This window comes from Barbus barbus, assembly GCF_936440315.1.
Source record: "Barbus barbus genome assembly, chromosome: 47".
NCBI lineage: Eukaryota > Metazoa > Chordata > Actinopteri > Cypriniformes > Cyprinidae > Barbus > Barbus barbus.
In genome coordinates this window covers 24279440-24299488 of record NC_136725.1, presented here as the reverse complement: position 1 = coordinate 24299488, position 20049 = coordinate 24279440, and the positions used below count along the sequence as shown (strand labels likewise).

At 35.8% G+C, this 20049-nt stretch overlaps 1 protein-coding gene across 1 annotated transcript in view; it reads left to right on the top strand.

The window, feature by feature from the left end:
* The window catches only part of LOC306865741 (melanopsin-B-like), a 31959-nt gene that overhangs the window by 10089 nt on the left and 1821 nt on the right, over positions 1-20049 (top strand). Inside the window, exons 3-8 of the mRNA XM_079410505.1 lie at positions 2551-2754; positions 9464-9635; positions 11470-11631; positions 14949-15056; positions 15140-15314; positions 17983-18138. Of these exons, the coding sequence (XP_079266631.1) occupies positions 2551-2754; positions 9464-9635; positions 11470-11631; positions 14949-15056; positions 15140-15314; positions 17983-18138 (977 nt within the window). The remainder of the gene's footprint in view (positions 1-2550; positions 2755-9463; positions 9636-11469; positions 11632-14948; positions 15057-15139; positions 15315-17982; positions 18139-20049) is intronic.

Genomic DNA, 20049 nt, shown 5'->3' with positions numbered 1-20049 from the left:
GCTGCAGTCCGTAAGTTTCGTCTCTTTGTCGCCATCTCTGTTTGAAAACCTGGAATTGCAGCTGCTTGTGGAATTATCTTCCTCGCGTGGGATATGCTCCAGCACAGCTCCAGTGTGGATGTTTACTGTAGTTCACAATCACAGATTCTAGCCTACGTCTTGGAATATATATATATATAAATATAACAACAATTCAATTGTTATACTTTTTTTCTCAAATTATTAATGTTAACAACATCAGCATTGCGTGACTATGAGTATAGTGTGTATTAGCGTGTAGATTTCAATTTCTGTACAGTCTAATATTTAATTGTCATACCATTCGAATTTCATATTAAGAAATTCTTTTAACCAAAAAAGCTAATTATGCTCCCTTCGAACTGGTTTTCTTTAAAATACAAATCTTGTGTAATAAGGCTATCTGTAATCAGAAGCACATTTCAAACTGGAATATAATTTAATTTCATTCACATGTGTTTCATAAACACATAATCCTTTCTGGATAACAATCCGCCATCAAAATGACACATTTAATTATTCTAGCTGCTGTGAGAAAAGACTATAAACGATCCTCCACCTGCTGGATCCTCACATGCGATAGACTACTAACCGGGACAACTTCTTCATGTTTACAGACGTGACGTAATGACACAGTGCCATGCTCGAATTTCCTGCAAAAACCTACCCGTACCACTCAAAATATAAAACATTATTATAAGCTAACCGTTGTGAATCGGGCTAAAGTAAGGAGATAGTTTTGAACACTGGCTGGTTATGTACTTGCTCAAATATTGATTTCAGATCATTTTTAACCCAAAAAATGTACGGACTGCAGCTTTAAGATGGCTCTGATAGCAGCAAAGAGATGTATAGCTATAAAATGGAAATCAGAAGAACCAAATCATATTGAAATCATATTGTATGGCTTAGAGAACTTTCCGGTAACACTTTACAATATGCATTAATTAATGCTTAACTAATGCACAGATAATCATGAGTTAATGTATAACTCATGAAGAACTAAACCATTTATTAATAATTACTGCGTCAACAACAAATTAACATTCGATATGATTCACAGATTAAGTAATCAATAAATTGTTATTAGTGAAGTGTGTCATAAAGTATTAATTCCCTAATAACATATATGTGTCCCTGGAGCACAGAAGCAGTCATCAGTAACACAGGTATATTTGCAGCAATAGACAACAATACATTGTATGGATCAAAATTATACATTTCTCTTTTATGACAAAAAATCATTAGGATATTAAGATCATGTTCCATGAAGATATTTAGTAAATTTTCTACCGTAAATATATCAAAACTTAATTTTTGATTAGTAATATGCATTGCTAAGAACTTCATTTGAACAACTTTAAAGGAGATTTTCTCAATATTTAGATTTTTTTGCTCCCTCAGATTCCAGATTTTCTAATAGTTGCATCTCAGACAAATATTGTCCTATCATAACAAACCATACATCAATGGAAAGATTATTTATTCAGCTTTCAGATGATGCATAAATATAAATTTAAAAAAATGTACCCTTATGACTGGTTTTGTGCTCCAGGGTCATATATTATATTAACTAATAGTGTAAATGCATGTGTTAATTACCATAATGAGTCGAAGCCATGCATTTCAACTTGCAGTTGTCTGCTTTAATTAATAATTAGCTAATGATTTGCAAAGATATTATTATGTTATGACTTTACTTGTTGAGGCACATGACTAACTAACTAATTCAAAATCCATAACCACAATGACATATTACTTAACAATTACTTAATAGTTCTGTGTCATAACATAATGATATCTTTGCAAATCATTAGCTAAGGATTAATTAAAGCAGACAACTGGAAGTTGAAGTACATAGTTCTAACCACTGTGGTAATTAACATATGAATTTACATCATTAGTTAATATAATATGTTATTAGGGAACTAAGACATTAAGACATACAGTATTTAACTAATAACAATTGATTTATTTCTTAATCTATGAGTCATATAGAATGTTCATTAGTTGCTGATGTAGTAATCATTAATAAATGGTTTAGTTCTTGATGAGTTATACATTAACTCGTTATTATCTGTGCATTAGTTAAGCATGAATTAAAGCATATTTGTGCACCCGTATTGTAAAGTGTTACCAACTTTCCTGCTTTTTGCTGCAAATTTATTGCATACATGAATAATTTGGATGTTTATTGACTGAAAATGCTGATGTGACAATGAAACCCTTCTTTACTTTAACCTCTTTATTTATTATTACTGTTATTTATTTATGCATTTATTTGTATTATTATACTTTTGTTTTTATTTATTTATTCCTTTTGTTTTACACGTGAGCTCAATGCCTCGCAACAATGTAAATTTAAGTGTTCTGTCTAATGAGGGTGTGATAGGGTTGGAAGAGTGGTTAGAAAATAACGTTTAGTTGTATATTGAACTAATTCTGTAAATTGTTGATGTGAGAGTAATACATTTATTGATGATAAATGATGCTTATTCAGTTTCCACATCACTCATTTGCTTCTCCACGCAGGGTGTAAGATGTACGCCTTCTGTGGCGCTCTGTTCGGAATCACATCCATGATCAACCTTCTGGCCATTTCCATCGACCGCTACATCGTGATCACCAAACCCCTGCAGGCCATCCGCTGGACGTCCGGACGCCGGACGCTCATTATCATCCTCCTGGTCTGGATCTACTCTCTGTGCTGGAGTCTGGCACCCCTAATAGGATGGAGTGAGTGCTAGTGTTCATTTTGTCAGCTATTTTCAATTATAGTCTTGTAGAATGTGCTTGTTAGTTTTTATCTTATTTAGTCAACCTTATCCTGTTTTGTTTTAGTCTAGTTTTAGTCGAATAAATCTGGGCCTGTATTCACAAAACATTTTATCTTACCTCTAAGAGTTCTCCTAAATAGCAGTAAAAGTTTTTAGCTAAATGTTTAAACCTATTCACAAAGCTGCTGAGACAAACTACTAAGGAATAGAGAGAAGTCTTAAAGGGGTCATATGACTTTGCTGAAAAGAACATTATTTGGTGTATTTGGTGTAATGCAATGTATTAATGCGGTTTGAGGTTAAAAAAAATGAAACGCGTCGATTTTTACAAAACTCATCGTTCTGAGAAACGAGGTTATCCAGTGCGTTGTGATTGGCCGAATACCTCAAGCGTGAGATGGAAATGTTACGCCCCCTCAAATTGTGATGCTGTGTCCCGGCGAGATGAGACAAAAACAATAAAAACCATTATAAATGAGGCATTTGTTGCATCCAGTGGGGACATAATGGCCTCTGTGCACAAGCGTAGCGACGAACTTCCGCTATCACCAGCAGTCGGGATATCAGTTTCCGGTTTTCATTCATGTCAGTATTTACTAGATGTCTCCGAGATCTGGCAAGTAAGAATCAGCGATGTCCATCGTATCGTTAATGCCTGGTCCCCTGCTCCAATACGCAAGCGAAACAAGGGATTTAAACGCAATATATTGAGTTATGTACACAAAAAGTGTAATCTAATGTACTATTTCGGCATCTAGCGGCTAAGCTAGTTAGCGACATGTTCATTTTAGAAGCTGTTTTTTCTCAATTTTAAACGCAGATCGTTTAAACGTTTTTTAAATTTTTCATTTTTTTATTTTATTGGTGATAATTGTATTATCAATTGTATTAAACATCTCAGTTTCTAATAAAGATCAGGGCACAGGTGAAGCATTGTCTGGTCATTGTGCTACAGGTCCATTTAAGAACACTTTAGCATACACTTTTTTAAAGTACTTATTATGGAAATAATTTAAAATAATATACTTAACTGTATCAAAATGTGATGCTTTTGGACACTTAATTGCACGTTAATTAAATGTAAATGTGCACTTGTGTTGAACCACTTAAGTAATCTTTCACAATTATTCCAGAAACTTTAATTTGACATTATTATAAAGTGTACTTTTTAAAACTTTCCTTGTTTGTTAAGAATCATTGTCATGAAAATGGGCAGCCTGTTATTAAAATTATTAATATTATCTGTAAGTGAATTTAGCATCACATTATTATAATATATATTCTGAGATTTTCTAAAAAAAATGTATATTTAACTTGTTACTAAATTAGTGTTTTTGAAGAGTAACTTTAAATGATTGTTGAGATGAAGGAGAAGGTCATCTAAATGCAAAAATAAGGTAATGCACAATTAAATATTCAATATTGGATGTAATATACACAATAAGAGTGATAAATAAAATAAAACGTCTAGTATTGCCCACTTTTTGATATCCAACAAAAGCCATTCCAGCTAAAAACGCTTAATTTGGCACCACTTACCTGCCTATTGTAAAGGTTTTCATTAGATTTGAGTTACATTAAACATGAATGACCTTAGCTGAATCTCTAGGAACATCAGGAACACCGAGTTATAAAAAATAATATGATAACATGAACAAGAATGCCTGCAGTAACCCGAATGGGGACCAGAAAGGTAAACTCACCTGCCAATTTTAGCCACTGTTTTTGTTACATACTACTTTAAGAGTTATATTAAACATGAATTACCTTGGCAAAATCCCCAGGACATTAGAAACGCCGGGTTATTAAAGTAACGTTAACAAGCTTATAATTGTAGGTTTATCAATCCTAGCTTCACCATACACTCAAACTGTGAGTTTTCTCAACATTCCTTATCATGGACCTGTACCACAATGACCAGACAATGCTTCACCTGTGCCCTGATCTTTATTAGAAACTGAGAGGGGGAGATGTTTAATACAATTGATAATACAATTATCACCCGACAAACAACAAGCCCTACTCTACGCTGCTCAAAACTCATGTTTGAATCATCAGTGGCAAATTCTTTAAATATGAAAACATACTTACAGGCTGTGAGTCAGAAGCACCAGACTGTCCTTGCAAAGTTGCAATTGCCCCACTTTATAGAGTGCATAGCTGCCAGGCTACTCTCCCAGGTTCAGGAAATAGTCCTCCGTAAAATGCGCTGCACACACTCTAATATTTGGGTTGAACTGTTCTGGAACAGTCTTGTAAATACAAGGTACTGCGTAATATCACTGCGCCTGCTGCACCCATGGTACGGCAGCACATTTCCTTGATTATTACGCCAGAATGAGAGTATAGTTCTTAGCCATATCGGCCTAGAAAATCACAACTTTTCATTTTCCGTCAGTCTTAGTACACGATGTAACTACAGAAGAGTCAAGTTTTAAATAGGAAAATTATCGAAACTCTTTGGTCATTTTTGAGCGAGATGCTAATGGTCTAATCCGATTCAATTATCTATGCTAAGCTAAGCTAAAAGTGCTACCGCTAGATGCGGGGATCAGCTAAATGGATTCAAAAATGGTAAAACTCAACTGTTTAACTCTAGGAGAGTTGTAACATGAGACTATTTCCAAAAACGTGGAGTGTTCCTTTAACTTTTATAAAGAATATCTCTTTGGGTTTGAGACTTTAGTCTTTGCAACTTCAAGGATCTTATCTATGCACAATCAACTTGTAACACTCCAAAGAGAAAAGAAAATTTGAAATCACATCATATAACCCCTTTAAGCTAAGAGTAAGGGGGTGGAGTTTACCTCATTGCTATGGATTATGTCAGCATGCTTACTAACTATGCACACAGTGATTGGCTGATAGGGGAGGGGTCTCTGTCAGAGATTTATTCCTAGAAATATTGTAGAGGGCAATATTATGTTACCATATTCAAATAAAAGGTTAAAAATAAAATGTTAATTGCCACATTCAAATAAAGATTTTTAAAATGCAGTGTCACTAATTAAAGAAGTATATTTACATTAACATTTAGCAGATGCTTTTATCCAAAGCGACTTACAAATGAGGACAATAGAAGCAATCAAAATCAACAAATATGCAAGTGCAATGACAAGTCTCGGTTAGCCTAACACAGAACACGTAGCACGTTTTATTTATATATATATATATATATATATATATATATATATATAAGACACACACACACACACATATATACCGATTGTCACAAGTAAGCAGAGACAGGATTCAAGAGCGGATGAAAACAAACAGTTTATTAGTATCTCTGAAGAGGCAACAAGGCGAATCCACAACAGTCTAGCCGACAGCTGAAAAGTCACTGTAGCGCAGGGATGCAATGGGCAGCTCACGGAAGCCGATCAAGGAGCCAGGAAACAGGAGACAACAGAGAGACCAGGACGCGAGGACAAACATCAAGGATCTGACAAAACAAGACGAGATTAGCACAGCTAATATAGAGCCGCAAACGAGCCACACCTGACAATGATCAGCTCGTTGCAGCAATCAGACACACCCACTCACCCACACACACACAACAGCACCAAGCACAGATGAGACCGTGATCCCATGAACCGCGACAGTACCCCTCCTCCTAAGAACGCCTCCTGGCGTTCTCTACTGATATTACCTGTTGATTGTAATCATCAATAAGTGAGTGATCCAATATGTCCCTGGCAGGAACCCAACTTCTCTCCTCCGGACCGTAACCTTCCCAGTCCACCAAGTACTGGAATCTGCGTCCCCTCCGTCTCGAGTCCAGAATGCGATTAACCGAATAGGTAGGTTCCCCATCTACAAGACGCGGCGGTGGAGGAACCGGAGTAGGCGGATTAAGTCGTGAATGAAAAACTGGTTTAATTTTGGAAACATGGAACACGGGATGAATTCTCCGGTACGCCGGAGGAAGTTTGAGTCGGACTGCCACTGGGCTAAGAATCTTAGTGACAGGAAACGGGCCAATAGATTTGGGAGCAAGTTTACTACATATGGGGCAGAGCTGAATATTATTAGTAGAAAGCCACACTTTTTGACCTACGATGTAGACGGGAGGCCTTGACCGGTGGCGATCGGCCTTGGCCTTGGTGCGTGCTCCCACCCGGAGGAGAGTCTCACGGGCTCTTCTCCAGGTGCGACGACACCTCTGGATGAAGGCGTGAGCAGAGGGGACCACGACTTCAGATTCCAGACTGGGAAAAATAGGTGGCTGGTAACCTAAGCTACATTCGAATGGCGAGAGGCCCGTAGACGACACTGGCAACGAGTTTTGAGCGTACTCAACCCATGAGAGCTGTTGGCTCCAGGAAGTGGGATTCTGTGTGACTAAACACCGCAACACCCTCTCAAGATCCTGGTTAGCCTGCTCAGTCTGACCGTTGGTCTGAGGGTGAAACCCCGAAGACAGACTAACACTCGCCCCCAGTAAACGACAAAACTCTCTCCAAAATTTGGATATGAACTGGGGCCTTCTGTCAGAGACCATATCTACCGGGAGACTAAACAGACTGAACAGGCCAAAACAAAATCCCGGATGTCGCGGGCCATGGAAGGCCACCAGAATCGTTGTTTAACAAGGAAGTTAGTACGACCAATTCCTGGATGGCAAGCCACATTAGAGCAATGCCCCCACCGAATAAAGTCGGACCATAATCTCTCCGGCACAAACAACCAACTCGTTGGGCATCCGGGCGGAGGCGTTACCCCTTCTAAGGCTGTGCGAACCTTCGACTCAATCTCCCAAGTGAGTGTAGAGACAACAAGTCTCTCAGGTATAATGCACTCGGGAGAGGACGGGCGTTCAGAATGGTCAAAAATGCGTGACAGCGCGTCAGGTTTGGTGTTCTTAGAACCCAGTCGGTAAGAAAGGGTAAAATCGAAACGACCGAAAAATAATGCCCAGCGAGCCTGCCTGGAGTTAAGGCGTTTGGCGGTTCTGATATACTCAAGGTTCTTATGATCGGTCCAGACGATAAAAGGGACCCCCGACCCCTCTAACCAATGATGCCACTCCTCCAAAGCCAACTTAACCGATGTCGTAATTGCGTTTGGCGGGAGATAATCGATGAGAAAAAAATGCGCAGGGATGAACCCTGTCGTCCGAAGCAGTACGCTCAGATAACACCGCACCTACCACCACCTCCGACGCGTCGACCTCCACCATGAATTGACGTGTGGAATCAGGGGCAACGAGAATAGGAGCCGAAATGAAGCGGCTCTTGAGGTTGGAGAATGCGTATTCAGCTGCACTCGACCACCTAAATGTCACCCTGGTGGAGGTCAAGGCAGTCAGAGGAGCGGCTAGTTGGCTGAAATTGCGAATAAAACGCCGGTAGAAATTGGCGAACCCCAGAAACCTCTGCAGGGTCTTACGGGAATCTGTGCATGAAACGCGCACTTCTCCGCCTTGACAAAAAGCCCATTCTCGAGCAGCCTTTGGAGCACTCGTCTGACGTGCTGAACATGTTCCTGGAGAGAAGAAAAAATCAATATGTCATCCAGGTAGACATATATGAACTGATCGACCATGACTCTCAGCACATCATTGACGAGTGCCTGGAAAACCGCGGGGGAGTTGGATATGGACATGACAAGATATTCAAAATGCCCCCTGGGGGTATTAAAAGCGGTTTTCCACTCATCTCCTTCTCTTATGCGGACCAAATGATAAGCTTTGCGCAAGTCCAACTTGGTGAAAAGGGATGCTTCCTGCAACCGCTCGAAAGCTGAAGACATCAACGGTAAAGGATAAGTATTCTTTACCGTGATGTTGTTCAAGCCTCGGTAGTCAATGCAAGGTGGCAAGGAGCCATCCTTCTTCGCGACGAAAAAAAACCCCTGCCCCAGCTGGAGAAGAAGAAAGACGAATGAACTGTCCTGTCTTGTTGCTGTCTTTCTGTTGCACTGTGGAGCTTCTGTCACTACAACAAATTCCTTGTGTGTGTAAACATACTTGGCCAATAAAGCTCATTCTTATTCTGATTCTGATTCTAATAAGTGGGAAATAGGACATTTCCGATAACACGTGAAGGCAGCATAAGACGTGCAAACGTAAAAGAAAACCAAACTGGACACAAGAACAGCTGTTACTTCTTGCCCAACTGGTTAATGAAAACAGGGATATAATCAAAGGTAAATTGTCCCTGACAAATTCTACAATAGTAGTAGTCATAATAGTAGTCATAATACCCCCGCGATTAAGGTGATACCTTTTTAAAAGCTCATTACCGTCAAATGTTTCTAAAATGTTTATGTTCCAAGGCAGATTGCCGGCAACAGCTATTTTAGGATAGTTTGTGGCTTGGTTTTAGTGGCTTATGACTCCTCTTCACTACTCCTAACATTTCACAGATTTAGGAGCTAGTTTTTGTGCTAAAACACTTTGTGAAATACTCTTAGAGCAAAAATTTAGGAGTCCTAAATTTAGTACTGAAATGCCAATTGTTTTTAAGGTTTTCTCCTAAATCGGCGAGTTATGAGCTACTTTTAGCCTTAAGATGTTTTGTGAATACAGGCCCTGAAGTATTTTCTAGACCATTTTTCGTCATAGTTTACGTTAACGAAACTAACACTAGGTGCAACATCTTTCCTTTGCCATTGAATAAGATAACAATGTTTTTTGAGTTTCTTGACTTGTTTTTCTTGGACAGGTTCCTATATCCCAGAAGGCCTCATGACGTCCTGCACATGGGACTATGTGACGTCCACGCCGGCGAACAAGAGCTACACCTTGATGCTCTGCTGCTTCGTGTTCTTCATCCCTCTCGGAATCATCTCTTACTGCTACTTCTTCATGTTCCTCGCTATTCGGACTGCAAGCAGGTACAGCGTCAACCAGCTTCCTACACGCTTTCCATTTCAACATCTCATACTTTTAGATTTATTTGTAGGTTTTTCACTATATTTGTTAAATGGCTTTAAAATCCATTTAAATGCATGTTACATACTGACTAGTTTGTTGCCAAATAATTGTTGAAAAATTGTAGCTACAGTAGTAACTGCAGCCAGTGTTATTTTGATATACTATTTTAGTTTTTGTTAGTATTTTGCATTAAAAATTTTTTTTTTAAATATTTATTTATTATTATTATTAATAATTGTATTGCTTTTTTTTGTTCAGTTTTCATTTCAATTTTAAGGAAATTATAAGTAATTTCGTTGGGTGTTTTTGTCATTTTATTAGTTTTAGTTTGTTATTTTAATACTTCAACTTAAATGAAAATTAGTTATAATTTTAATATGTTTTATTTTATTTTAATTTATTTTATTTTATTTCAGTTAATGTTAATTTCAAGTTTTATTATTATTATTATTATTTATTTTAATAGTTTTAGTGTTAGGTACTGATAATAGCCCTGACTGTAGCTCATATTAATCAATTAACATCAAACCCAGACAAGTTCAATGTAAAGAATTGTATTAAGCTTGAATGCTAAATTACAGAATTACATCCTGTGTTGTAAATAATAATATGTAAAAAATATATAATATTTTCATTTTATACATTAAATGCATATTATATATGTAATTTACATACATTAACATTATATAAATTTAAATTTTTTTTAAATAATATTCACACTGATTACATTTATTTAGAAACCATTATTTTATTATTTTAATATTTAATATACTGTCCAATATAATATCTTTTGCTCTACACTGAAAAAAAACTAAAAACCATAACATCTAATTTAACTGGCTTCATTCAAGCCAAAACATTTTATCACTGAATCAGCCTAAATGCATGAATTCATACCAAACAAACTATTCTTTAAGGTGAAATCAGGTGGAAATATATTTAAGATGATGATTTCAGGTTACCACTTTTTATAAATTCACTGATCAATTAATTTATTATCAGGCATTCACACCCCTAAAGTATTGATCCATAGAGCATTATTTGACATTATTTCCAGCATTATTTTTAGTATGTCATCTGTAAATATTGATATAAATATCTGTTGTAAATATTGAATCTGATTCAATTCCATTCAATTTCATTGTATAGCACTTTTCACGATACAAATCTTTGCAAAGCCGCTTTACAGAAAATTTTACAATTTTTACAAAAGGTTTCCAATTTAATGTTTCTAAATTATATTTAGTAGCTTATCAGCTGTAGTCTGATCTAAATGATTGTGGGCTTCCTTTAAAACTTGTGCCTAGAATTCATTCAGTCATGTTAAACGATCACTAAACGTTTGGCTGCCTGCTCTAAACACTATGAAAAACAATTAATATATATAAAATAACAGTTAATACAATTAATACTTAATATGTGACCCTGCAGCACAAAAGCAGTCATGAGTAACACAGGTATATTTGTAGCAATAGACAACAATACATTGTATGGATCAAAATTATACATTTCTCTTTTATGACAAAAATCATTAGGATATTAAGATCATGTTCCATGAAGATATTTTGTAAATTTCCTACTGTAAATATATCAAAACTTCATTTTTGATTAGTAATATGCATTGCTAAGAACTTCATTTGAACAACTTTAAAGGTGATTTTCTCAATATTTAGATTTTTTTTGCTCCCTCAGATTCCAGATTTTCAAATAGTTGTATCTCAGACAAATATTGTCCGATCCTAACAAACCATACACCAATGGAAAGATTATTTCTGCATCTGCTTGTTTGTTCAGAGATCTGGAGAAGCTGGGCAGTCATGTGAGGAAGACAGCACTCATCCAGCAGCAGTCCATAAAGACCGAGTGGAAGCTGGCGAAGATCGCGTTCGTGGTCATCATTGTGTTCGTTCTCTCCTGGTCTCCTTACGCCTGCGTCACTCTCGTCGCCTGGGCAGGGTACAGTAACTATCAATAGCGGTTTCCATCCAAAGTTATGAATTAAACTTATGTGCAAAACTGGAATATCGCACAGAACAAAGCACTGTTTCCATCCACCGAGTCAAACTCACTTCCTGACCAACTTGCACTAAACATCACAAAGAAAAAATGTATTTGCTGCAGCAGGAGAAGGCACTGTATATAATAATTTTTGTATACATTAAATTACAAGCTTCTGAGCGCGCAGACGAAACGCGGTCATGTTATCTTATTTTCGGAGTCTGCTGTTTCTGCACTGCAAAAAATTATTCTCTTAGTTAGCATCAAGTATCAAGAATCAAGATAAATTTACTGTGCAAGTAAAATTATATTATGTCTTGTTTCCTGTAAAAAAAAAAAGAAAAAAAATCAAAATTTTGTTAGTTTTTGCTTAAAACAAGCTAAAATATCTGCCAATGGTCTAAGAAAAATAATCTCTTGCCTTTGAATTAAGATTATTTTTCTTACATCATTGGCAGATATTTTTGCTAAAAACTAACAAAATTTAGATTTTTGTTTTTTTTAAAACAAGACTTATCATCTTAAATCATTTACCTGTCAAGTAAATGCATCTTGATATAAGAATGCTTAGATATTTATACTGGAAAACAAGACAAAAATACTAAGAAAATCATTTTTTGCAGTGAGGGAGTCAATTATAACGAAGTACTTTGACGAGACTTTGCTGAAGCGTTTTAGAATGACAAAACTAGCATTTCAGATGCTGTGCAATGAGATCGATCCGTTGATTTTATGCCATCCCATTGCAAAGTTATATAAGTTATTTTATGCACATTTTTAGAACTTATGAGCATCTTGGCGTTTCCATCCAGCGTCTTTTTATGCGATATCCCAAAATGCATATAGAAATAGGTGGATGGAAACATAGCTAGTGGCATCTGCTTGAAATGAGTTTTGTGTCATTGGTTTGACTGTTAGTTAGTTGTTTTCCAGTGCATAGTACATAGAACTAAAAGCAGATGTGTAGTTATTATTTTGACAGGTTTGTATAAATGTGTCTCTGCATCAGTGTCTCAGCAATGGATGCTCTGCAGTGAATGGGTGCCGTCAGAATGAGAGTCCAAACAGCTGATAAAAACATCACAATAATCCACACCACTCCAGTCCATCAGTTAACATCTGGAGAAGACTAAAGCTAAAACAAATCCAGCATTAAGATGTTTTTAACTCAAATATGAGTCTATAATCCATAATAACGCTTCCTCCAGTGAAAAAGTGTTCTGGTCTGAATCAGGAGAGAAATCAAGCAGTGTTTACAAGACAAAACAGCTCTAAACAAATATGTGGCTGGATTTTGATGTGAGAGACAACAGCAGATGCACTTATTGCACGTTATTATGGACTTATTATATCTTGATGATGGATTTGTCTCAGCTTTTGTCTTCTCCAGATGTTAACTGATGGACTGGAGTGCTGTGGATTATTTTATCAGCTGTTTGGACTGTGATGCAACATGTTTAGCTCAGTAGTCCCATTTAGCCTCTTATTTCAAAACTGTACAGAAAATCACAAGGGGTAATAACTGATGTATTTTATGTCGTAGAATAAAATTTGAAAATATCTTGAGCTTGCATTCACCACAGAATCAACAAACCCACTCAAAAAAAAACCCAATGACTTCAGGATGATGGAAGTAGAAGTGCTCAGATGCTCTACAAAAACAGAATTAATTTACAAACATTTGTCCTAATCTGTGATGGGTGATCATCTAACCTCTCAAAGAAGTGTTCAGATTGATGTGTAGTCTATCAGAGGGAGTCAAACCATGCAGAAGTTCTGAGACGTTCCAGCATTCCAGGGTGAAGAGACGTCCTTTTATAGAAGTACTGTCCACAGGAAAAGGCGGTGTTTATCAGCTGAATTAAAGGCTGCTGGGTTCACTGAGGCGATGCGGACCGCGTAGGGCGAGCCGGCTTGGTGCTAACACCTCAGCGTTAGCGTGCTGGAGGATAGGCATAATCAGGCATGTGAATCTTTCCGCTCAGCTAGCAACACCTCTAGGTCACTTCCATGTCATATAAACAGCCACTGCAGGGGTCACCGGCTCCTCCTGACCGCTCACAAACACTCCTCAGCTTTACTCAGTCTACATCTTACAGTTTTTGTCTTGCTTCCTAGTACAGATACACTACAAAAAAATATTTTCATATTTAGTATTTTGTCTTGTTTTCCAGTTCAAATATCTAAGCATTCTTAATTCAAAATAAATTTGCATGAGAAGCAAAATGACTTCAGATATTAAGCTGCTCTCTGAAAAAACTCTAATTAAGTGAGTTTATGCTTAAAACAAGAGAAAAATAACTTGTTAATCTTGTTCCTTTGAATTAAGTTTATTTGTCTCTAAACACTATTGACTGGTATTTTTTCTTGTTTTAAGCTCACTTTATTTTGATAATTTTTAGGGATATTTGCAATGAAAAAAAGACAACAATAAGTAATTTTTTTTTTCTGCAATTTATCTAAACATTCTTAAATTAAGATACATTTGCTTGAGAAACAAAATGACTTGAGATATTAAGTCTTGTTTTCTGAAGAAAACAAAAAGATGAAAATATAATGAGTTTATGCTTAAAACAAGTAAAAAAGGATTTGTCAGTGGGGTCAGAAAAATAATCTGGTTTTCCGCTTGAATTAAGTTTGTTTTCTGACCCCACTGACAAATATTTTTTCTTGTATTTTGCAAGAGTATTTAATCTTGCAAAATACTCTCGTCATTTTGCTTCTCAAGTAAATGCATCTTGATTTTTGGGGATATTTGTACTGAAAAACAAGACAAAAATAATAAAGAATCATTTTTGCAATGTATTTAAATATTCTTACATTAAAATAGATTATTTTCTTGGGAAAAGTGCTTAAAACAAGAAAAAAAATCTGTCAGTGAGTTCAAAAAATTATTTTAATTAAAAGGGAAAGCAAGATAATTTTTCTTACCCCACTGAAAGATATTTTTTCAACATAAACTCACTTAATTATGATACAGTTTCTCAGAAAGCAAGACTTCATATTTCAAGTTATTTTGCATCTTAGGTAAATGTATCTTGATTTAAGAATATTTCGATATTTGGACTGAAATCAAGACAATCAGCTTTTGCCGTATAAAACAGACATCACAAATTCAAGTACTTTCAGTAACCAAAGAAATTCTAACATGGGTTTTGATGCACACCAGGATTGCAAACGTTTTCTTGCAAATAATGCTTGCAGAAAAGACCAGCATGAGCATGTGCTATTTCTAGAGCTGAAGATGTGCTTTGGTTGTTATTTTTCTGTTCCAGGTACAGCCGTGTTCTCACGCCGTATTCCAAAGCAGTTCCTGCAGTGATTGCCAAAGCATCAGCCATATACAATCCCTTCATCTACGCCATCATACGCTCCAAGTACAGGTTCGTTCGAGTGCAGTCGCCTCAGCAGCCGTACGGTACAGAGACAATATGTGACGCAGTCTATATTTTTGACTGATTCACAGAGACACGCTGGCTGAGAAGGTGCCGTGTCTGCATTTTCTGGCCCAGTCGTCACGGAAAGACCGCATCTCGGTGTCCAACAGCGAGTCTTCCTTCAAAGAGCCCATGCTCAGCCGACAGTCATCAGGGTCAAAGGTCAAGTTCCAGCGAGTCTCCTCTATGGCCACAGCAGACACGGTTAGTATTTTCAATTTCAAATTTATTTAAAACAACCTTAGTTTACCAAAGTGCTGTACACAGTGACATTGACCCAATCACACGATAGATAAACACGTCATTAGAAAGACACAGTCACAAAACATTGAAAGCATGAGAAAAAAGATACGTTTTTAAGAGACTTTTAAACTCAGACACTGAAGAAGCTGTTCTGATAGATAATAGCAAATTGTTCCATAGCTTGGGGCCAGCAACAGCAAAGGCTCTGTCACCCCTACATTTCAATCTGGCGCTGGGAACCAAAAGCAGATGCTTAGTCTGTGATCTGAGTGATCTAGCTGGATTGTGTTCAACAATCATCTCAGAGAGATATGGAGGAGCAAGATTGTTTAGAGCTTTGTACACAAATAGCATACTGTAAAAAAAAATCTGTAAAATTTACGGTAAAAAACTAGCAGCTGTGGTTGCCGGAGTTATACCGTAAAAAATATGGTAACAACATTTTAGGTTTTACGATTTTAGCTTAAATTTACAGTTAAATACCGTAATTTCATTTACTGATATAATGTTAATATACCAACCTATTGAAGTACTGAAATCTGTTAGCTTTGTAATACATGTTTGATAACAACCAAATGCAGGTGGTGATGAGAGTCACATGATGAACCAAAGCCCATCACAAGCAGCTTTCAAATAATAACATATATAGAAGGTGCACAGGGTCATTCACACAAACACTAAACACCATCATGATAACACGTGAAACTGAAATAATGCAATAAACATTAATTTAACAACATTAGATGTAACATATACAACCCTAATAAACATAACTGATAAGAAAAAACGAAGAAGAAACATAGTTATTTCAAAGAAAAACACCCTGTAAATTTGACAGGAACGTACCGTTAATCATTTAACAGGTTTTTACTGTAGCTTTTTTACTGTTAACATCACGGTCAATTTTTACAGTGCAGGATTTTGAATTGAATGCTATAATTAATGGGCAACCAGTGCAATGAACGCAGGATAGGCGTGATGCTATTTCTTCTGCGACTGCCTGTGAGCAAACCAGCAGACCCATTTTGGATCAGTTGCAGACGATGAATAGACGAGACGGGCAGCCCATAATATAGCGAGTTACAATAGTCAAGTAGCAAAGAAATTAAAGCATGAATTATAATCTCAAAACTAGTGTTGCTTTCATCCACGAAAATTATGACAAAATATCGTCTTCAACGAACCTTTATCAAGTGACGAAAACGAGACGCAATGTAAATGCTGGTCATGTGACGATGACTATAATTAAATATATAATGCAATATTATTGACGAATAAAAATGAGACTAAATGTGTTTTACACATAGTACTGTTGATTTTACACGAATATAGCCATTGTTGCTGATACGGAGTTAAACCAAATCATAAATAAATAAATGCACTTATAATGCTAAAATCTGCTTACTGTATATGCTATTTGTGCAACAGCAGAAACATTGACTGTGCGTTTTATAGTATAATCTTTAAAGTTGCTCTGATTTTACCAGCATGAGACATGAACTACTTCAAGAACCGGCTGAATGAAAAGCAAATGCTCTTTCTTATGAATTATATTCTATTTTATCTGTGTACCTATTCTTCTTTTACAGGCAAGATGTGTCTGTGTTGATATGCCTTTCATGTTCTGGGATTATAGACCTGTTGTTTGCAGCCTGTCTTAATTGATACCTTTTCTACTACGTGATTCATTTGTAATCATGCCAACTGTTACTTGCTGTTTACTAAAGGCTGGAATATACTGTATGACCTTTGCACTGATTTTTAGTCTGCATGTTTCAAATCTTGTTTCTGAAAGTCAGAGGCAGATTCTGAGTTCGACAGATTTCACAGAAAATTGCATTGAGTATGATGGACAAGGATTATTTTAAAGTGTCAGACTATGATTCCATCCAGATGTACCTCTGTAAATTTGTTGTATGTTTTGGGTGAAGACGTTTTGAAAATGTTTTGATAATTTGATAATGTGTTGTGGAGAAATTCACTCCTTCTCTGAATCTTTACACACTGTATAATTGCATAGTGTCATGATTGTGGCCACTAAAGTTGCTGTATAATAAATAATCTTTAAAAAATATTTAAAGAACTGCAAAATCTGGTCATATGAAAGTCCAGATAATTGCATTTAATCATTTAATTGATCTCTGTGTTTGCTAAGCTACTTTTGCCACAGATTTCTGACCTGATTTGAAGACTGAACGGTTCAACTCTTATTGCTTAAAGTCATAGTCATAGTGAAAAAATATAAAAATACCACGATAATTATAATAATTCCCACCCATTTAAACTTACTTTCAGTTGCTGCCTTAACTTAAGTATAATAAAATTGGATTTACAAGTCATTTCAACAAATTATATTAAACTGAAATCAAACTGAATTTCTTATAACTTAATAAAAATAGCTGAAATTGGTTTAATTCGATAAGTTAAAGTGAAAAACATGTTGACTTGTTGATCATATCTGCAGATTTTGGCCATTTGGAGTTGACATATTTCACAAAAATGGACACAGCTTCAGATTTTAATTCGATTCATTTGGAGGAAATCAAACATGAAACAATAAAACAGTAAAAAATGGCAGGATTTTTATGTCAAATGTGTCAATATATACATTATATTGCATGTGCTCCAGGTCTGGAGTGATGTAGAATTCGATCCCGTGGACCAAAGGACTTGCAGAAACTCACATTCAGCCAATCTGCTGAGAGATGAAGAATGGAAGATGCAAACTAAACAGAGCAAGACGAAGAACAAGAGACGACCGGAGGAAAACCACAGTGAAGAGAAGGTATGTGCTTCACCAGCAGTAAACCACCATTATTTAGATCATTATTAGTCATGGATTCCCAGGAAACTGATTAAATGAACAGCGTGACTGTAATTTACACTCGAAAAAATAAAAGTTCCACTAAAGCGTCTTTGCAGTGATTCCATAGAGGAACCAATTGTGGTTCCCCCAAGAACCTTCCAGCAGGGGCTTAGGCAGTTCATTATACAAATATAATATTTGTTCAATAATTATTGTTTACTCTATTTTAACACAATTAGAGAACTATTATAACATCTCAAATAAAATATGTTTTTGCATAATTCTTGATGAGTTGAGATGGCAGCTGTGTGTTAGAAAATGTTAGAAAAACAGCAGCAATGTATAATCCTGTAAAAATACTTTTAAAAACTCTCACTGAGGAGGGAGAAAGGCCATCCACCGGTTGATTCTGTGAAGCCGGGAACACAATATACTGTCAGGCTGATAATGAATGTAATTTGAGCTCAGTCAGTGTTTTCAGAAGGTGTTCAAAGTCGTTTGGTGTGCGGTGTCTAAAGAATTAAAGACCAGCTGTTGCCAGTCGTCCTCACTAACTTTAGCCTATTTTATTTATTAAAAAAAAAATAATTTAAATACATTTTGTGACTGACGCCTGCGATTAACTGCTCCTATTTCCTAATTTGTAGGCGTATTAATTTAAATAATGAATTAACAAATAATAATATTTAAAAATCACAAACATGACATTTCTGAATAAAATAATTGTATACACTTTAGTTGTATCTAATGTGGCATTTTTAATTAATATAGGCTTGTTACATATTAGGCCTATTATTATTATTATTATTAAGTTACTTTTATTATTTAATTAATATTACAATTCATTTGCCCTGCAATAATTTCATAGCGCATAACTGAAAAAAAAATATTCATTGAATTTACTACATTTTTTAAGGTAAATGGTTGCAATCAATTTATTTTAGCTACATTTAAATAAACAAATTTATTTAACTAACTTTCAACAAAATTTGTCTATTTAAATGTAGCTAAAATAAATTGATTGCAACCACTTACATTAAAAAATTTAGTATCATTTTTTCAGGGATATATAACGCTCTTAACAAAAGCTTTCCAAAGAACCCAGCGTTAAGGGAACAGTGGATGTAGTTTGATGCTCCAGGGTGTGTTTATTTGTGTTACAGTATTTCGGTGACGAATGTTTATTAACAAATTCATTTAAATGTAAGTAACTAAAGTTTTTGTCCATTTTATTTATGTGATGTCACAGCTTGCAGACGATCACTACGCAAAAGCTGCGCATGCTTGTGACTCTTTAGCTCTGCTCACGGCACGCCGTTTAGGTTCTCAAGATTAGCATGAGGCTGTCGATGGTTCCATAAAGAACCTTTACCATCCATGGAACTTTTCCATTGCAAAACTGATAGTGGAAAAAGCCTCTTTAAAAACGATTCTTCACAGAAATGTTCAATGAAATGTTCTTTGAGGAACCCAAAAATGGTTCTTCTCTGGCATCACTGTTAAAACCTCATATATGACCCTGGACCACAAAACCAGTCATAAGGGTCAATTTATTTGAAATTGTGACTTATGCATCTTCTGAAAGCTGAATAAATAATCTCTCCATTGATGTATGGTTTGTTATGATAGGACAATATTTGTCTGAGATACAACTATTTGAAAATCTGGAATCTGAGGGAGCAAAAAAATCTAAATATTGAGAAAATCTCCTTTAAAGTTGTTCAAATGAAGTTCTTAGCAATGCATATTACTAATCAAAAATGAGGTTTTGGTATATTTACTGTAGAAAATGTACAAAATATCTTCATGGAACATGATCTTAATATCCTAATGATTTTTGGCATAAAAGAAAAATGTATAATTTTGATCCATACAATGTATTGTTAGCTA